This window comes from Peromyscus maniculatus, chromosome 2, assembly GCF_049852395.1.
Source record: "Peromyscus maniculatus bairdii isolate BWxNUB_F1_BW_parent chromosome 2, HU_Pman_BW_mat_3.1, whole genome shotgun sequence".
Classification (NCBI taxonomy): domain Eukaryota; kingdom Metazoa; phylum Chordata; class Mammalia; order Rodentia; family Cricetidae; genus Peromyscus; species Peromyscus maniculatus.
Window position 1 is genome coordinate 157,712,563 of NC_134853.1, and position 18,378 is coordinate 157,730,940.

Below are 18,378 nucleotides of genomic sequence, written 5' to 3' on the forward strand. Positions count from 1 at the left end.
AGCGTAGCATTCATGTGTAAGCTACACACTTCCAAAGAGGACTTTGAGTCATCTCTAAATAGCATATGCATATAGTTGTTACTCTGCACTGTGGGGGGGTAATGACAATGACAGGGGACATCCATGAGTGTGTGTGTGTGTTATAGTATATGTGTATGTGTATTCCTGTGTGTGCACATGCGAATGCTTGCATGTGGAAGCCAGAGGTCGACCTCAAATGTTTCCCTCAATCCCTCTCCACCTTATTCTTTTGAGACAATCTCTCTCTCTCTCTCACTGAGCCTGGACCTCAGCAGCTCAGAGTTAGGATGGTCGGCCAGAGAACGACCTGCCTGACTCTGTGCCTGTCCTCTACGGCGGAGGCTGGCCTCAGACTCACAAAGGTACGCCTGCCTTGGTCTCTCAAACGCCGGAATTAAAGATGTGCACCCGGCCCCCCACCCCAGCCCATACATGAACAGAGCTGATCATAGTGGCCTAGCTGGTAATCCCAGCACGGGACGTGGGTGTAGAAAAAGCATGAGTTCGAGGTCAACTTCAGCTATGCGGCAAGTTTGAGGCCAGCCTGGGCCGCACGAGACCCAACTCAAAACAAAGCCAGGTCCTGAACAGAAATCCATCATTTTAGTGACACGAGTATGCTAGTCTCTTCTCTTCCGGTTGTTGTTTTGTGGTCTCACTGTGTAGCCGAGGCTGACTGGGAACTCGCAGTCCTCCAGCCTCAGCCCCGCCAGTGCTGGGATACCAGGCAAGCACCACCACAGTTTGACTTTTGTGTCCCTTCTGGTAACCTCTACCTCCCGCTGGAAGCTGCTCACTGGGACTCTCTCTTGCAGGGTTGGGAATGGCCACATGGAACAGGCCGCCCCCGAGGCAGCCTCTGGCCGCAGAGCTGGCTGCAGAAGGGGAGTCTCCGCAGCCCCTGGGCCGAGAGCTGACAGAAGCCAACCGCTTCGCCTATGCCGCCCTCTGTGGCATCTCTTTGTCACAGCTGTTTCCAGAACCTGAGCAAAGGTGAGCTTCTCTGTCTCTCAGAGGAAAGAAAGCCCAGGCTTCCTCAGGGAGGTGACCCCCGAAAGCCAGTTAGCTGCCAAGCCCCACAGTCAACCACAAGCCTCAGGGCACATCCTGGCCTCCAGAAACCATAGTCTCCGAGGGGGTTGAGATGCCCCTTGTTCAGTTATTGCTCATGTATGCTGTCTCCAAGCATCTTTGGGGCTCCTGCTGGGTGCCAGGCACAATTTTTAGATCATGGATGGCATTGTGTGTATGATAAATGAGACAGATCCCATTCCTCCCCTCAGGTAGGTCACTGTCCGTAGAAGACAAGACATGTATTCATTCATAAAATGTGTGTTTACTGAGCACTGACCATATGCTGGGCATAGTGCCAGCCTTGTAGATGAAACTGAAAGGCGTGAGACCTGGCTCTTGGGCCCTCTTGGTGCTTATTCCTAGGGTCACCCCCACCCCCGCAGATGTGACGGTGGCAAGCAGAGACGAGAAGGGGGGCTTCATGAGGGGAAGGAATGCTAGGTGCGTGCGTGTGTGCGTGCGTGCCTTTGATGTCCACCCCTGCTGCTGCCTACCAGGTGTGGGCTTCAGTCATGCGCTTGGTGGCAGTGTAGTGGGATGGTTAGGAGCCCGCGCTTCAGTCCACAAGGGTGGGAGTTGAGGCAGAGCTTGGAGGCTGAAAGCGGCATGGAGGGAGCGTGCAGCAGAGTCCATCTGTTGGTGGTAGGGCAGAGCTGGTATGGGAACCTGCTTAACGTTAGGGTGAGGGAGAAGCAGGGGCCAACCCTGAGGGGAAAGAGAGCCTAAATGTGAGAGATGTCCCTGTGAAAGGGACCACACAGTCTGATGTTCCCCCAAACACCCAGTGGCCTCCTGAATGTACTGCCTGCCAGCCGGGGGTGGCCTCTGAGTGGCCTCCCTCCACCTGCCCTCACCCATCAGGGTAATTAGGGCCCACTGTTCTACATAGGGCACTCAGCAACTTCCCCCAATTCCCAGTAGATTGCTTCCCAGACACGCCCACCACCCCTGCACCCTGAGCTCCTTGGAAGGCAGAAGTCACCTCAGTCACCTTTGAATCCCAGGATCATCCCACAGTTCAGTGGCGCCCTGGCCTTCAGTGAAGTCCCTGAAGAAAATGACAGCCGCTGCTGGCTTCAGAAGCAAGGGAACCTTCCACAGGTCCGCGCTCAGCCCTCATTACATCCTGTGACTTTGGGAGGGGGACTTGAGCAGGTGGGGAGCGGCAGTCTGGCTCTGCGTCTGTCGGATAAGCATCACAGTGCCTAGCACATAGTAGGTGCGCAGTACATAGTTGCAGGTGTTTACCAACTCTACATACACCTCACTCCCTTTGCCCTAGTTTGTAATGAGCCTTTCTCTGTCCACCAGCCAGCTCCCAAATAACAACACAGAGACTTCTTATTCATTATGAAACTCAGCCTTAGCTTAGGCTTGTCTCATTAGCTCTTATAACTTAAACTAACCCATTTATATTAATCTATGTTTTGCCTCAGGGCTTTTTAACTTTCATCTTGCACCTTCTCTCCATCTGGCTGGTGACTCTGCCTTTCTTTTTTCCAGAGTCCTCTCTGTCCCCGGAAGTCCCACCTAACCTCTTCCTGTCTAGCTATTGGCCGTTCAGCTCTTTATTACACCAGTCATGGCAAATACATCTTCACAGAGTGTACAAATATCCCACAACACTAGTTTCTTCATAACGTGAGGATACCAGTGGAACTTGTTCCTGCAGCCAGGGTACTTTGGGGTACGAGTCCTAAACCACAGAACTAAAAGAGAGTAAGTGGTAGGTTTCTTTTCCTTATGTGCTAAAAACAAACAAACCAACCAACCAACCAAAGGTAGATAATTCCCTGTTGATTGCCTGCCTCCAGAGACACTTGCTTATTTATAAGATTCGTGATCACAAAATAGCTGCTTCAGTTCTATATATCACATCTTCACAGGAATAGGCCCAAGGTGGGAGGACAGACAGACAGACAGTCTTTCCTAGTCTACCCCCCAACCCCCACTACTTCCCTAAGGCTTTCTTTTGTGTCATTGGTTAGATCCTGTGAAAGGGACCACACAGGCTGATGTTCCCTCAAATACCCAGTGGCCTCCTGAATGTAGTGCCTGCCAGCCTGGGGTGGCCTCTGAGTGCCCCCCCACAGCTGCCCTTACAGCTCGAGGACAATTAGGGTCCACTGTTCTGCATAGGCATGCAGCCCTAGGTCACATGGCCAAGCCTCAGCCTTGGGATGGGGGCAGCGCAGAGGAGGGAGTATTTGGCAGTTTTTGCCACCAGAGAAACAACTGGCACTGCACTGATGTCGCAGGGGGTAGCAGGGCAGAGGATGTGTGTAAATGGTCTCTGGGGAACCTGGCTCAGAGCTACAGCCCTGCATCAAATTGGACGTGGTGGCACAGGATTGCAATCCCAGCACTTGTGATGTGATGGTGGGAAGATCAGGAGCTCAGAGCCATCCTCGCCCACATAGTAAACTTGAAGCCAGCCTGGGCTACGTAAGACCCTGTTTCAGATGATGATGATGATGATGATGTCATCATCCCCATATCCTCCATCTGGCAGTGAGAAACATCTTGGGTATTCTGTTCCCAGGCATCTTAGTTACTTTTCTATTGCTGTGATCAACATCACGACCAACACAACTTATAGAAGAAAGCGCCTGATTGCCCTTGTGGTTTCCAAGGGTTAGAGTCCATGGCTGCAAAGCAAAGGCATGGTGGTGGCAGCAGCTGAGAGCTACCTCTCAGAGCTGCAAGCAGGAGGCAGAGAGCACACTGGGGATGGCAGGAGGCTTTTGAGACCTCAAAGCTCACTCCTAGTGACACACCTCCTCCAATAAGGCCACCTCCTAATCCTTCCCCAACAGCCACCAACCGGGGACCAAGTATTCAGGTGCCTGAGACGTCTAAAGGCCATCTCATTGAAACCACCTCACCAGGCAAGCCTGTGTCTATCTCCTACAAGAGTTCAGCTCGCTAGGTGGTGGAGGCGCACGCCTTTAATCCCAGCACTCGGGAGGCAGAGCCAGGCGGATCTTTATGAGTTTGAGGCCAGCCTGGGCTACCAAGTGAGTTCCAGGAAAGGCACAAAGCTACACCAAGAAACCCTGTCTCGAAAAACCAAAAAAAAAAAAAAAAAAAAAGCATTCAGCTCAACACCTGCTCTGTCCCTTACTTGTACTAAACCTGGGGAGCCTCCATCTTCCCAAAAGCTCCTTTAAGTAGATGAGCCAGATAGCTCCCACACACACCTTCACCACCACCACCACCTCCACCACCACCACCACCACCTGTAGCATGAATCTTAAAAGTTCTTATTAATAAAGTCAAACCTGAGGCCAGTTATTGGGGTGAACACTGGAAGATCAGAGAGACAGAACAAGCCACAGCTATCTCACCTTGCCAATTCCTCAGCTGGTCCTGTTTCCTCAGGTTGGGAGCCTCTGAGTCCTCATCCAGAATGAATCGCAGCTGAACTGTGATGCTCCAAAGCCTGAAAGCTTAACCAGTCAAATGCTTAACCAGGCCAAAATGCTTCTAGTTTCTGGTCCTCACACCTTATATATCTTTCTGCTTTCTACCACCACTCTCTGGGATTAAAGGCTGGCTTTCTGGGATTAAAGGCGTGAGTCACCATGCTTGGCTGTTTCCAATGTGGCCTTGAACTCACAGAGATCCAGAAGGATTTCTATCTCTGGAATGCTAGGATTAAAGGTATGAGTGCCACCATTTTCTAGCCTTTGTATCTAGTGGCTGTCTGTTCTCTGACCCCAGATAAATTTATTAGGGTACACAATATTTTGGGGAACACAATACCACCACCACCACCACCTCCACCACCACCTCCACCACTTCCACCACCACCATCACCACCAAGGACCCTCCAAAAGCAGGTCCTGATGCCCCCCCCCCCCGACTTCAGGCCTGTCCTGGACACCACTGAAAGGACACTAGGGATGTGAGTTCTCTTCCCGTGTGCCCAGCATTCTCCCTGGGCTCCCTGTTTTCCATGCTGTGTTCCAAGTTGCTGCCCATCTGAATTTTAAGGCAGAACACACTGTTTTTAAACTCTCTGTCCTTTTAAAGTCCAGATAGGCTGTTGGGTTCCGTTATCTTTGGAAAACATTCAGTAGCTGGGTTTTTGTCCTCCTGGGACATCAAAGCAAATGTCCCGAATATTTATTTCTTATCTGTCCTGTGAGCATCCCAGATGCTGCTCCTTACAATTGATTCAATTTATTCAGGATGTAAAGCCAGGTGGGGCAGGGATGAAGAGCAGCAGGGGAATGCCTGCCTAGTTTGCATGAGGCTCAGTCCCGCACCACAAAAAGATAAATGAAAGAAAAAAGACAAAAATAAAAACCAAAGAAGCAGTATAGAGACAGGCACAGCAGCTCCAGGCTCAGACCTCTCTCCTGCTGCATGCTCTGAGGCTGGAGAATCACAAGTTCAAGGCCAATCTGGGCTGGCTATATGCTGAGACGATGTCTCAGAAGAAGTCAAAACTAGTTGGGTAGACAAAGCTCAGCACAAACTCCTTCTGCCAAGGCGCAGGTACTTTTGATTCTCAGGCTGTGGTCTGTGTCAGTTATTCAGCCTCACTGTTGTGGACCCAAAGTGGCTACAACAAGAGCATAGCTGTGTGTCAATAAAACTTTATTCATAAAAGCAGGCAAGGGGCCAGATTCCTGAAGGCTATAGTTTGTGGTCCATGAGGGGAAGAACTTTGGAGGAAGAATGAAGAAGCCAAGATTCCAAGGAAGCCTTGCCTATGTTCCCCTTTGGGACTCTGCTGAGCTTGAACCCCAAAAGCCAGGTGCCCTGCCTGTAAGGACAATCTTAGTGAGTGACCAGCACATGATGACCCTGAGTGATGCAGTTGCTAAAGAGGGGCGGGCTCCATGGTGCGTAATCATGGCGGTGGGGATACAAGACAAATGTCTGAGCCTAGAGCTTAACATGTCTGCATCTAGGCTGCCATATCTGAGGGGACAGGGGTTGACCTAAAACCTTCCTGGCCTCATGGGGCTGTGGTAAGAATTCAAGTCTGTATGGGAAGACAGCTCAGGCAGACCCAGCTGCGTGATGAGCGCCACTGCCTTTGCTGATGTTGTTTTGTTTCCTTTGTGATGGTGCTGGGGATGGAACCTGAGGCCTTGCGCACACTGTGCTTGAACTTTACCACCGAGCTAAACCCCCAGCCCATCATTGCCCTATTTTTATGTATTGCAACCAGCCAACCATAGTTACAGCAATTACCAAGGCCCTGCCCATTTGACATACTGCTTAACTTGTTCATTTGCTGTGCTGGCTACACACACACACACACACACACACACACACACACACACACACACACACTTCCACTAGACCATTGTGTTGTTTAGTTTTAACTGGCAACTTGACACAGCCTAGTATACCTGGGAAAAGTCTTAATGCAGAACTGTCCAGATGAGGGTGGCTTGTGGCTATGTCTGTGGAGGACTGTCTCGTTGTTAATTGATGTTGGAAGATCCCAGCCCACTGCGGGCAGCACCATTCCCTCCGCAGGGGGTCCTGAATAGCTTGAGAGGAGAAAGCCAGCTGAGAGCAGCAAACTCGTTCCTTCTCTGTTTATGACTACAGATACAATGTTTCAAGTTCCTGACTTCTCCACAGTGGTAGACTGTAACCTGGAATTGTTAGCCACATAAACCTTTTCTTCCCTAAGCTGCTTCTCGTCAGGATAATTTATCACAGCAACAGAAAAGGAACTAGAGCACCCATTATAGAAATACGTCGGTGGGTAGTGCCTCACAGGTGCCCTTCTTAGCCCAGGACAGAGAGTAACTCTGTTGATCTCTCCGGCAACCCTGTGAATTAGGTTCCCTCATCATCACAACTATTGTATATATTAAAAGTCTGAGGCATAGCGAGCTGGAGAAACAGATCCCAGGCCCGCACAGCTGGCGGTAGCACTGGGGCTCTGCTCTTTAATCTTGTGCTCTTGTGACAAGATCGTTCTTTGGTTGTGAGCCTAGCCTTTAACGGCCGAGCCATCTCTCCAGCCCGACAAGATAGTCCTTTGGGTCTTTCTTGACAGACGCCAGGCTAGACTACTCCCTTGGCCCTGAGCCATTCCTCTGCTACATTGACTGGTCCGTGTTCACCCACTGAATCATTCCTGAAGACATCGCCCTCCACACCCACCTGCTATCCCTGGGATGACCCAGGGGGAAGTGAGTTATCTATCAGGAGGCCATCACGGGAGATAACATTTACTGCAGGTCTGCAGATGCCACACACTGTTCCTGTCATCTTATCTTCCTATATAACCCCCGGGGTGGGTCCCAGTCTCACCTACCTTTTACAGCCTTAGAAAATAAGAAAGGTGAAGTGGGTTCTCTGAGGACTTCCCAGGATGGCCGGATGTCACAGTTCATTCTCACCCTTTCTCCCTGTCTCCCTCAGTCACCTGTCCGTCAGTCACCCTGCTGACTAGCATTGCTCAGACATTTTCGGCTTGCCGTATTCTGCCTTGGGAAGCTAGTCTCTTGAGCCCATTTTACAGATAAGTAATTCAGAGGCACAGACAGAGGACAAGCTACCTCCCCAAGTTGCTGTGGCTCTCTTGTTCTCCTCAGGGGAGCACAGCCCTGAGCTCTCTATAACCTTTGGGGCCTGCCCCAGCTATTCAGGACCACATTTCCAAGATGTCGCCTGACTCCCCAGGATCCCTGGCATAGAGTCACCCCTTGAAACCACTGTGTGTCGGGGGAGGAGCCCATCTTCAGAACTTCCGCTAGGGTCAATGGCAGTGGCAGTTGAGGTGTCCCTCAAGGTGGCAGCTTGCTGCCCTCCCTCTGCCGAGCTCCGCCCCCTCCTTCCCTTCCATAGGTGCTGGTCCTAGGTGGGGGAGCAATAATCTCTGCTTCAGACCACAAAGCCAGGGTCTGGCTCCCAACTCCCACCCCACACCCCCATAGCACTACCTTTAGAGCTCTCTGCCCCACAGCAGCTGTGAGGAATGGGCTGGGTGGGCTGGGTGGCGTAAGCGGGACTCCTTAGGTTCCTTCAAAATCTCTCAATATTTCCAGGAGTCCACCATGGTCTTGCCAGTTTCCCTACAGGAGCAGAGCCCAGGACTGGAAGCCCAGGGCAGTGTTTACAGGCTGGAACTCCGCTTTCAGAGTTTAAATGAGGGAATCTAGACTTCAACCTTTCCCCTTTTCTTTACTTCCTGATGAATTCTGTTCCCCATAGCCCACCACCCTTTGCCAAAACCTCAGCCCTGCCCAGAGGGCAGCCTGCATCAGACGTCTAGTGTGGGCTCTGCCGTGGTCCCCAAGAAGATACAGTGTGCTTCTATCTCAGATCATGGAGCTCCCAACTCTCCACAGTGGCCCCGCTGTCCCCTAGCAGGCCCCACGGCAGCGCACCTGCTGGGGTGAGCGTTCCAGCGTCCGTTTGCAGCGGACGTCTTTCCAGAAATGAGTCCATGGTGACATCCAGGCACGTCTCCTGGGATCCCCAGGGTTGCTTTCCAGTTCTGCAGGTGGACCTAGGGTTGCTTAGGACATGGTCCCTCCCTCTGTCCTCACACATCACACCACTGTGGGGGTGACTTCTGTCCCTTGATTCCTTATTCCCCATCATGGTTCAGGTCACACAGGCAGCGGCAGCTGGCGCCTTCATCCCTGTGGTTCGTGTGCCTCTTGGTAAAAAGTCTCGGTGTGACTCGGCAGGAGCTGCGTCACCTGAGATTCCATTCAGACCATCTCTGTGTTTCCTGGACCTGAGTCACAGGCTGACACGTGACCCTGTCCATCCATCGTGGGCCTCTCCAGGCCATGTTCTCCAGAGGACTGGGACCTAACTACATCTCTTTATAGTTCCTTCTGCACAGAATTTGTGACGGGCCTGGTAAAATGGCTGCATTTGTCCGAAGCTGTCCTCCCAACCATGACTGCCTTTGCCAGCGGCCTGGGAGGTGAAGAAGCCGACATCTTTGCTCAGACTTTACTGAAGGACCCCATCCTGAAAGGAGACGCATCAGCAGTCACTCAGGTGCGCTGGGCCCTGGGTGGCGGCTCACAACCGTCTACAGCTCCAGCCCCAGAGACTCCAACGCCCTCTTCTGGGCTTCACGGGCACTGCATACATGTGGTGCACAGACATAGATGCATACAAAACACCCATATCCATAAAATAAAAATAAGTCAAAAATATTCCAGCCCCCGCTCCCAACTGGAAGTCTTACAAGCACTTCTGGTTGTAAGCACTTTGAACATGGAGTACCCAGCCTGTGTCTCACTCCCCAGGAGGTTCTTTGAGAATTAAATGTGCTAACCTCTGTAAAGGCAAGATCTTATTATAAGCACTCTGAGTGTTAAATGGGTAGTGATGGTTTCTACCATGACAATTCAGCATCACTGTAGTATATCACAATGGAGTACTGGACTATGTGCCACCCCAGCCTATGTGACTGAGTTGGAGGGAAATGACTCATTCTCTGTCTCCAGCAGCCCCAAGGCTGGAATATTTACGCACACATTATAAGGTATCTTTAGATGGGATACGTGTACTATGCACAAAATTGATGCATGCGTCCTGTGCATCTTATACACACAGTCTGGGGGTAATTCTATACATTTTTAATACTTTTGTGCATAGTACCACAGTTCACGGTATGGAATTTTTTCACTTGAAAATTTTTTGGAACTGGGAGTGAGTTACTGGAGGGATGGTTCAATCAATAACAACACTTGCTGCTCCTGGAACTCCAGTTCTGGGGACTGCAGTGCCCCCTTCTGGCCTTCTCAGGTTCCTGCACACCTATGGTACACATAAATTCACACATGCTCACATGTATACACTAAATAAATAAATCATATATATATATAGTTTGGGAATTGGGATTTTTTTTAATTAGGATGTTTAACCTGGGTAATCCCTACTTTGTAGTTGAGGAGACTGAGGCATAGAGAGGTTAAGTCACTTGCCCCAGGTCATACAGCTTATAAGTAACCAAAGCCAGGATTCGACCACCTTGGTGGTCTGCCCCTAGAGCATGCATTCTACCAAGCTATGACTTTTTCCTGGAGCAGCAGCTTTGCTGTGTGGCCTTGAGCATGTTACTCACCCTCTCTGAGTGCAGTTTAAGTAGGCAGAAGCTGTGACGGACATGGGCTGCTGGTGGCCACGTGCACAGGGAGGAAACAGGGCCTTCCCTCCTCGCCTTGGCCTGCTTATTCACTTACATGCACAGTGTCTACCTGGCTTGCCGCTGTATCATGGGGGAAAGGTTATACCATCTCCACTTGATAGGACTCAGGGCTCGTCTGTCACGTGAGCTGGTGGTAGGCTGTCAGCACTTCACTGACAACTGTCTCCTTTCCCCACAGGACCTCCTCAGCTTCTCACTCAAGGATGGTAAGTGGATTTGCTGCCTTTGTGATGTGGGTGCAGGGCAGCCGGTGACCATGCCACACCTGTGTCTGCCCCAGGGTGTCACCGTGTGATATTGATGGGGCTTTTTTAATTTCTGCCTCATAACCCTCAAGTCTGTCTCCTTCCCACCACTCATCGTCCTGGGGCCGCCTAGATGACAGCTGGGGTCTCCTCCCTGTCACTCCAGCCCGTACCCTGCTCTCTCTCCACTTACATCTCAACGATGTTTCCTGAGGAGTGTCTGGCCACCCTTGTCTCCCTGCCCCATACCCACCATGGGATTCCAGCACATCCAGTATGGCCCCGAAGCCCCAGTGGGCTTCACATCCTCTCTCCCACCTCCTCCTCCAATACAGTCAAGTCGCAGCCCCACGCGTGGCTTCTACCAGCCGTGGCTCCTTGTAACTCCCCGGAGTCCGGTGCTTCCTGCACCCTGGAGTCCTTGCACACACCCTCCCCTGACCCTTTCGCATGCACTCTCCAGGCTGGGCGCCATGACTCACTGTCCCTGGTCCACCCACTTGCTCCGCCCTGGCCTGACAGTGTCTGTTCTCACGGCTGTGACAAATGTCTGGCAGAAGCGACTTAAGGGTGACGGAGTTGATTTCGGCTCACAGTCTGGGGGCACAGCCCATCGTGATGGGGAAGGCATGGGAGCAGGAGACTGGGGTAGCTGGTGGCATTCCAGTCACCGTCAGGAGGCAGAGAGCTCAGTGCTGCTTCTCTGTCTGTGTTCTCCTTTTTATTCAATCCAAACCCCCAGCCCATGTGCTACCCGCTTGGGATGACCTTCCTCCCTCAGTTAAACCTATCTGGAAACACCCTCACAGACATGCCCAGAGGTTATTCAGTGAAGATTGACCCTCTCAGTAACCCCCTCATCAATGTGATACCCTAACACATAATTTTTAGTGGTAACATTCTACCCACAGACCTCAATGTCTGTAACCGTCTCATAATGCAGCACGTATTTAGTTCACCTTAACAGTTCTAACAGTGTTCAGAAGTCCAAAGTCTCTTCAGATGCTCAAGGTGATTTTAACTATACGTCTCTGTAAATCCGGGGGGAAAAAAGTTATGGTGGTGGTACATACCTTTAATCCCAGCACTTGGGAGGCAGAGGCAGGAGGATCTCTGTGAGTTTGAGGCCAGCCTGGTATACAGAGTGAGTTCCAGGACAGCAAGAGCTACACAGAGAAACTCTATTTTGAAATATATATATACTCCCAATATACAAAGGCACAGAGTAAGCATTCCCATTCCCAAAGGAAGGAGTAGGGGCAGAGAGAGGCTAGAATGGGCCCAATCAGGACCAAAACCCAGGAGGACAAGGAGCATATTCTGCCACCCCACATCTGGAGCTCTCAGCGGTCCCTCCTCATGTGACTCCTGTGCCCCAGCAAGCTTCAGCAGCCCGCCTCTCCAGTTCTGCCCCCTGCAGCACAGAGGTCTCTTTTGGGCACACTTCACTCCGTGTACAGTAGCTTTCCTTGGCTTATGTCTCATGGCCTTGGTTTTCTCCACCCTTTTTGGAGTCTCCATTGGATTTTAAGATTCACCTTCACAGCTTCATCCAATGGTTTCTCAGGACCTCCTTCTAGGGAATCTAACTGCCACACATTACCTAGAGTCCACAGCTTTCTGGAACTTCAGTGCAAGCTTCCATGAGCCAGTAACTCATGCATTGTGCATACCCTCTGTTAGGGTTTCTGTGGCTGTGATGAAACACCATACGATCAGAAAGCAAGTTGGGGAGGAAAGGGTTTATTTGACTTATACTTCCACATTGTAATTCATCATTGAAGGAAATCAGGACAGGAACTCAAACAGGCCAGGAACCTGGAGGCAGGAGCTGATGCAGAGGCCATGGAGGGGTGCTGCATTTAGTGGTTTGCTCCTCATTTGCTGCTGAGCCTACTTTCTTATAGAAGCCAGGACCACCAGCCCAGGGATGGCCCTTCCCCATCAATCACTAATGAAGAAAATGCCGACAGCCAGATCTTACGGAGACATTTTTTAATGAGGTCCCCTCCTCTCAGATGACTTACTTGTGTCAAGACAACATAAAACTGTCCCCCACAGCTGCTAAACAGCGGGTGTCTCCTCTACACCTAGGGCCTGAACCTGAGAAACCACTTTTAGGAAGTTGAATTCAAGCTGAGAAAGCCTCTTGGCATTCAGTTTGGGCTTTTTTTTTTTTTTTCAAATTTTCATTTTCACAAGTTGGAGCCTTTCATAGATGAGGTCTTCAGACTCTCCAGAATGGCCCATTACACCGGCTTACAGCATTCTAGAACTCTGTACCCTGCAGGTCAGACTCTTCCAAAGGCCGATGGGCCTTGTCAGTATGCATTTCTTGCATCAGTTGCACTCTGTGACATTGCATTGCTGTGACAAAGGACCTGAGCAAAACAACCCAAGGATGCTCCACTGGCGGGAAAGACGCCACAAGAAAGTGGTTTTCCCAGGGTGAGGCTCATTCATTTCATTCCAGGTGTTCTGACCCCCACGGTTTTCCCAAGTGTGGGAGATTCAACTGCGTAATTTATGGTTATGGGGGACCGTTTTCCCCGGTGTTTTAAAATAGAGTATTGGAGCTGGAGAGATGGTTCAGTGGTTAAGAGCACTAGCTGCTCCTCCAGAAGACCTGGGTTCAATTCCAGCACCTCTCTGGCCTCCTTGGTCACTGCACACATATGGTACATGGACACACATGCAGTCTAAACACCCACCCACATTAAAAAAGTTTTTAAAAACCTACCGGCTCAAGGAAGAAAGGGTTTATTTTTTAATGAAAAAAAAAAAAAGAAAGAAAGAAAAGGAAGGACCTGACTGTTCCTAGGTATGGTGGAAGAGAAGGCTTATTGTAGATAAGAAAGAGAGCAGAGGCAGAGGCAGGACATCTGGGCGAGTCCAGAGTGAACATGACCCTGATCTGGGCCATGTGAGGGGTGAGAGAGGGGAGAGCCAGGAGAGTGCAGGGTAGACAAAAGGACCAGTAACCAAAATGGCTGGATTATATAGGGAAGGGCAGCTGGGGGAAGGACAGCCCAATTACTGGGCTGGAGAAGCTTAGGGCAGAGCGGCGGGGTATGCCAGCCATACCCTGTAACAGGTAGGGACTGAGGGATGCTGGGAGAACCTGGTGGCCAGGTCCACTTTGATATGTTAGATAGGCACCTCAGCCATTTGTCCCGGGTTTCAGGACACATGCAGTCCATCATGGAGGGGATGGCATGGTGATGAAAGCCTTTCTGGCTGTAGTGGGAGGAACATGAGGCAAGGTCACATGACACCTGCAGTCAGGAAGCAGAGAACATGGGTGCTCACTCACATCCAGCTGGCTTTCTCCTTTCTCTCTCTCTATTCTGGGCTGGCCTTCCCTCCTCGGTTCAAGTTTGGCAGAGACAGCCCCACAGTGATTCCAAATCCAGTCAGACTGATGAAGAAGTTGAAATGCCACACAAGAGGAAGCCACTGGGTCTCTCAGTGTGGACAGCAAAGTAGCTTTGCCCTTTCTTATGTGACCCTTGGTAACCACTTCCTTGCTCCTGGGAAGCTTCCAGTAGGTTGAGCATAGCACCAGGCCCTTAGCAAACCCCTGTTGAATAAGTTTGGGAAACAGTTCTCTTTATGGAGGGAGGCAGTTCAGGGACGGTCAGCCATTTCGTCTGCCAGAGTTGATGAGTGGCAAGGCCTGTGTTAGCTTCCTGTGGCAAAGGGCTGCTATCCACCTGACTTCCCTGTACCCTCTGAGAAGCCACGAGTCTGAAATGCAGACAGCGGAGTGGCACTCCCCCTGGAGGCTCTAATGAGGTCCTTCATGTCTCTTTCAGTTTCTATTTGCTGTCACGGCACCTTGGCCTGGGTCCCAATCCCTTCCTGGCCTCCCCAAGGACTTTGTCTTCTTCCCCTCCATGTATCTCTTGGAAGGACACCTGATTAGGACCTTATCTCGAGAGCTTTAGTTTGATATCTGGAAAAGTGTCTTTCTGACATAAAGTCACTTTCCATCCCAGGTACATCTTAATTGGGGTGGGGCGAACTAACCGTAAGGTTCTCTGATCCCGCCCAGCCCCGCAGTCAAGATGAATCTCTCCCACTGGCATCCCACAGCCACTTGGTCCCAAGTAAACACACAGAGGCTTATATTATTTACAAACTGTATGGCCTATGGGTCAGGCTTCTTGCTAGCTAGCCCTCATAACTTAACTCAGCCCATTTCTATTAATCTATATGTTGCCACATGGCTGTGGCATTACCGGTGTGCTGGCATCTTGTACAGCTACATTTTCGTGCCCCACATTGGGCACCAGACAAAGCAATAAATCACAGGAGTCTGTTTAAAAAGTATTAGGGAAATTTATTAAGGCAAATTGAGGAAATACACTCAGGGATACAGAACGGAGTAGACAGCTGAAGTCATCCTCTGATCTGACCAGGAGTGAATCCACCTCGCAGGCAGGGAGAAGGGGCATGTGACCCTTCTCCCTCTCCTTTTAAGAGGTCACATACAATGTCAGGAAGCGCTGCCTCCTTCGGGACCTGTAGCCCAAGGTCATGGGTGGAGCAAATACCACTACAGGACACCATCCAGTGCTAAGCAGCCCTGGCTGCCTCTGATGCACCTGCTGCCCCCTTAGCTGCTGCCCCCTTCTTCCTCTGACTCTGGGCATTGCCTGTTCCCTAACCTGAGCCTTTAGTTCTCAGACCTTAGGTGCTCATTCTGCTAACCAATGGGAAAAAAATTAATGAGTAAATCCCCAACCAGGTGACTAATGCCAAGAGTGATGGCACATGCTTTCATTCACAAAACTTGGCAGGTAGGCTCGTGACAATCTGGAGTTTAATGCCAACCTGGGCTATGTGAAACTCTGCTCAAAAAGCCACCTGGGAAACTCTCAGGGGAGGGGTATGAAGCACAGCAGTTCAAGGGCAGGGAGTGGCAAGAAGGAGTCCTGGGGTTGGCAGGCATCGAGGCGACAGATGTGGGTGGGTTCAGGGCCATCAAGCGCCTAGGTGATCAGTCTGGGGAGCTGGGCAGCTGTGAGGCCCACAGCCTTAGCCAAGCAGCAGAGAGAGCTGTGGAGAAGGCCTCCTGGGACAGAACCTGCAGAATTGCTGACAGACAGATGTGGCAAGTGAGGAGAGGGACTTCCAGAGTGTTGCCTCCGCTCTGGGATTCTGGTTATCTGGTACCTGTGGTCAGGGTGTCTTGGGGATGCTCAGTTTGTCTCTGGTGACCCTTTTATGCAAGGCGGTGTTTGGAAACCCGTGAAGAGTGGGGAGCCAGGGCTTCCTCAGGCCACACATGCCTTCTCGTGCTTGGTTGCTAAGGAGGGGTTGTGTGGTGTGGTCCCTGCCCAACACGGTGGCAGAGCATGTATGTCACCCCTTCGTGGAGGCTGCTGCTTGTGAGGACAGTAAGAATCCTGTGTTGTTAGAAAAGATCTCTGAGCCTGCTGCTGTTCCCAGTATGGTCCCCAGACCACCAGCACCAATGTCAGCACCAGCACCAGCAGCCCCCAGAGCTTTGCTGAAAAGGCATAGTCTGGGCCTTGGAAGACCCACAGTGCCTTCTATAACTGCTGGTTCCCAGACCTCTTTGATCCCAGAAGACTACTCCAGGCCCTGCCACAGAGGATATTTTTGGTCCTTTATTTTAGAAGTTGCGGGGAGGGGGGCATGCCGCAAAGTGTGCACACATTGAGGTGCACATGTGGAGGTCAGAGGACAACCTCATGTGTCAGTCTTCACCTTTCACCTGGTTTGAAACAGACTCTTTGTTATTTCCTATGCCATCCACCAGGCTAGCTGGCTCATGAGCTCCCAGAAATCCCCCTGTCTCCCACTTGCATTACTTGGGTTCAGAGGATCAGAACTCCATTGGGTGATGGATGGATGGATAGATGGATGGACGGGTGGGTTGGATGAGTGGATGGATGGATGGATGGATGGATGGATGGATGGATGGATGGATGGATATATGGATGGATGGGTGGGTGGATGGATGGGTGGATGGATGAATGGATGGGTGGGTGGGTGGGTGGGTTGAGTGGGTAGATGGAAGGATGAGAGGAAAGAGGGAGAGGGGACAAAGGAAGAAGCAGAGTGATAGGCAGATGGTCTTCCTTCAGAGAACAAGCCTAGATCAGAGCTGTCAGCCCCCTCTGAACATCCTTCTCCTCCAGAGGCTGGCTGGGGTTGCCCACAGGGAGACTGGATTTCTCCCTGTGTGGGGCAGGATGAATAATCATAGAATCAGCCCAGGATATCAACATGGAAGGCCACATTTCTCAAAACTTGCTGGGAAATTGACCTTTCCTGACAGTCTGGGGGTGATTGTTACAAAGCAATGCTCTATTGGCAACTGGGTGAGTTCCCAGTCATGCTCTTTTATCCTGCAGTACCTCACAAAGCTGTTTGCCCACACAACTGCAAGAGCCAGCCATGCAGCACAGGTAACCAGCCTGAGCTGGCAGCTCTCACCCCGCGGGCTCTGTGGATGTTTGGAGCAGAGGATCCTGCGTGGTCGGGCATCCTGTCTGCTGTGGGTGTCAAGCAGCCTCCCTGGCCTCTCTCCATTAGATGTCAATAGCTCATCTCATGTGACCATCAGCAGGGTCTCCAGACCTGGGGAGACGGCTCAGTCAGTAAAGTGCTGGCTGCACAAGTGTGAGGATCTGAGTTCGGATCCCCGGCACCCACGCAAAAGCCAAGCACAGCAGCAATCCTCTAAATTAGGCACTGGGGATATGGAGACAGGCAGATCGTTGGAGCTCATTAGCCGGCTGGCCTGCCTCGCTGAATCAGTGAGCTTTAGGTCCCCTGAGAGGGCAGCTGAGGAAGACAGCCGATGCCTACCTCTGACCTCACATACGTGCTTATGCATCCACCCACACACAAATGTCAGTGCCTGACATCAAAACGTTGCTATCACAGTTGAGACCTGTTTATTTGCACTCAGTAATCCTTACAAGTCATTCAAGTTGCTCTTTGGGCCCTTTATATAGATTGTGAGTTATTGCATAGTATGTAACCTCAGATCAGCTACTGAAATTCATCCTGTTGTCCCTGCTTACAGGGAGGAAATCAAGGCCCCAGAGGTTAAGCAGGTAGCCCAGGGTTACATTTCAAAATTCCATTCAATGCCGCATGAACCTCATTGTGAACTCTGAATCAGAGCCAGGGCAGCTGAACCCTGAGTTTTGCCCTCTGCACTCTCGGTACCTATCACGGATTCCCCCACGGATCAATAGAAAGCCAGCGCCCCCTGCACGTGCAAGCACGTGAGCCATAGCAGTGTGTGCCCTACACTTGACTCTACTTTCTGGGAGAAGTCTTTCTGGAGGGATTGCACTGCTCCCCACTAGTGATCAGGGCTTTGTGAAATGAGGCTGGCCTGGCTGAAATGTCCTTCCTGTGACCGAACTGCTGAGTTCCCTGGCTGTGTCCTTGAGATGTGGGCAATTGATAATTTTGCAACATCCTGCTTCCTCAATTCAGCAAATAAGCTCTGAACTGCTGCTGTGTGCACAGCCCCCCCCATACACACAAGGCCCTGGGAACAGTTCCTATGGCGGAATTCACGGGGTGCCTGCTGGATGCCTGGCTCCCAGCCGAGAACTTCCTTTCCAAGCACTCTTGGGTGGAAGCCACACAATCCCCCAGGGGACAGGTGCAATGGCCGTCCCCATCTTACAAAAGAGGACAGTATGGCACAGAGGATAGGGTAAGCGGTCTGAGACCATATAGCCAGAAGCCATGTGGTGGGATTCTAACCCTGAAGCGTCACCCACAATCCATCCCTTGCTGTACTGCCTCCAGGCCTGAATGACATAGGCAGGCATGCAGCCACATGGCTGGCATGGCCTCCGAGGAGGCAGAGCTGGAGGCAGCCTCTGA

At 51.2% G+C, this 18,378-nt stretch overlaps 1 protein-coding gene across 6 annotated transcripts in view; it reads left to right on the plus strand.

The window, feature by feature from the left end:
• Positions 1-18,378, plus strand: part of Tmco4 (transmembrane and coiled-coil domains 4) — an 83,190-nt gene that overhangs the window by 13,570 nt on the left and 51,242 nt on the right. For all 6 annotated transcript variants that reach the window (XM_015999347.3, XM_076565533.1, XM_076565530.1 and 3 more), the window contains 3 exons: positions 837-1,014; positions 8,916-9,090; positions 10,428-10,455. In XM_015999347.3, the coding sequence (XP_015854833.2) occupies positions 837-1,014; positions 8,916-9,090; positions 10,428-10,455 (381 nt within the window). The remainder of the gene's footprint in view (positions 1-836; positions 1,015-8,915; positions 9,091-10,427; positions 10,456-18,378) is intronic.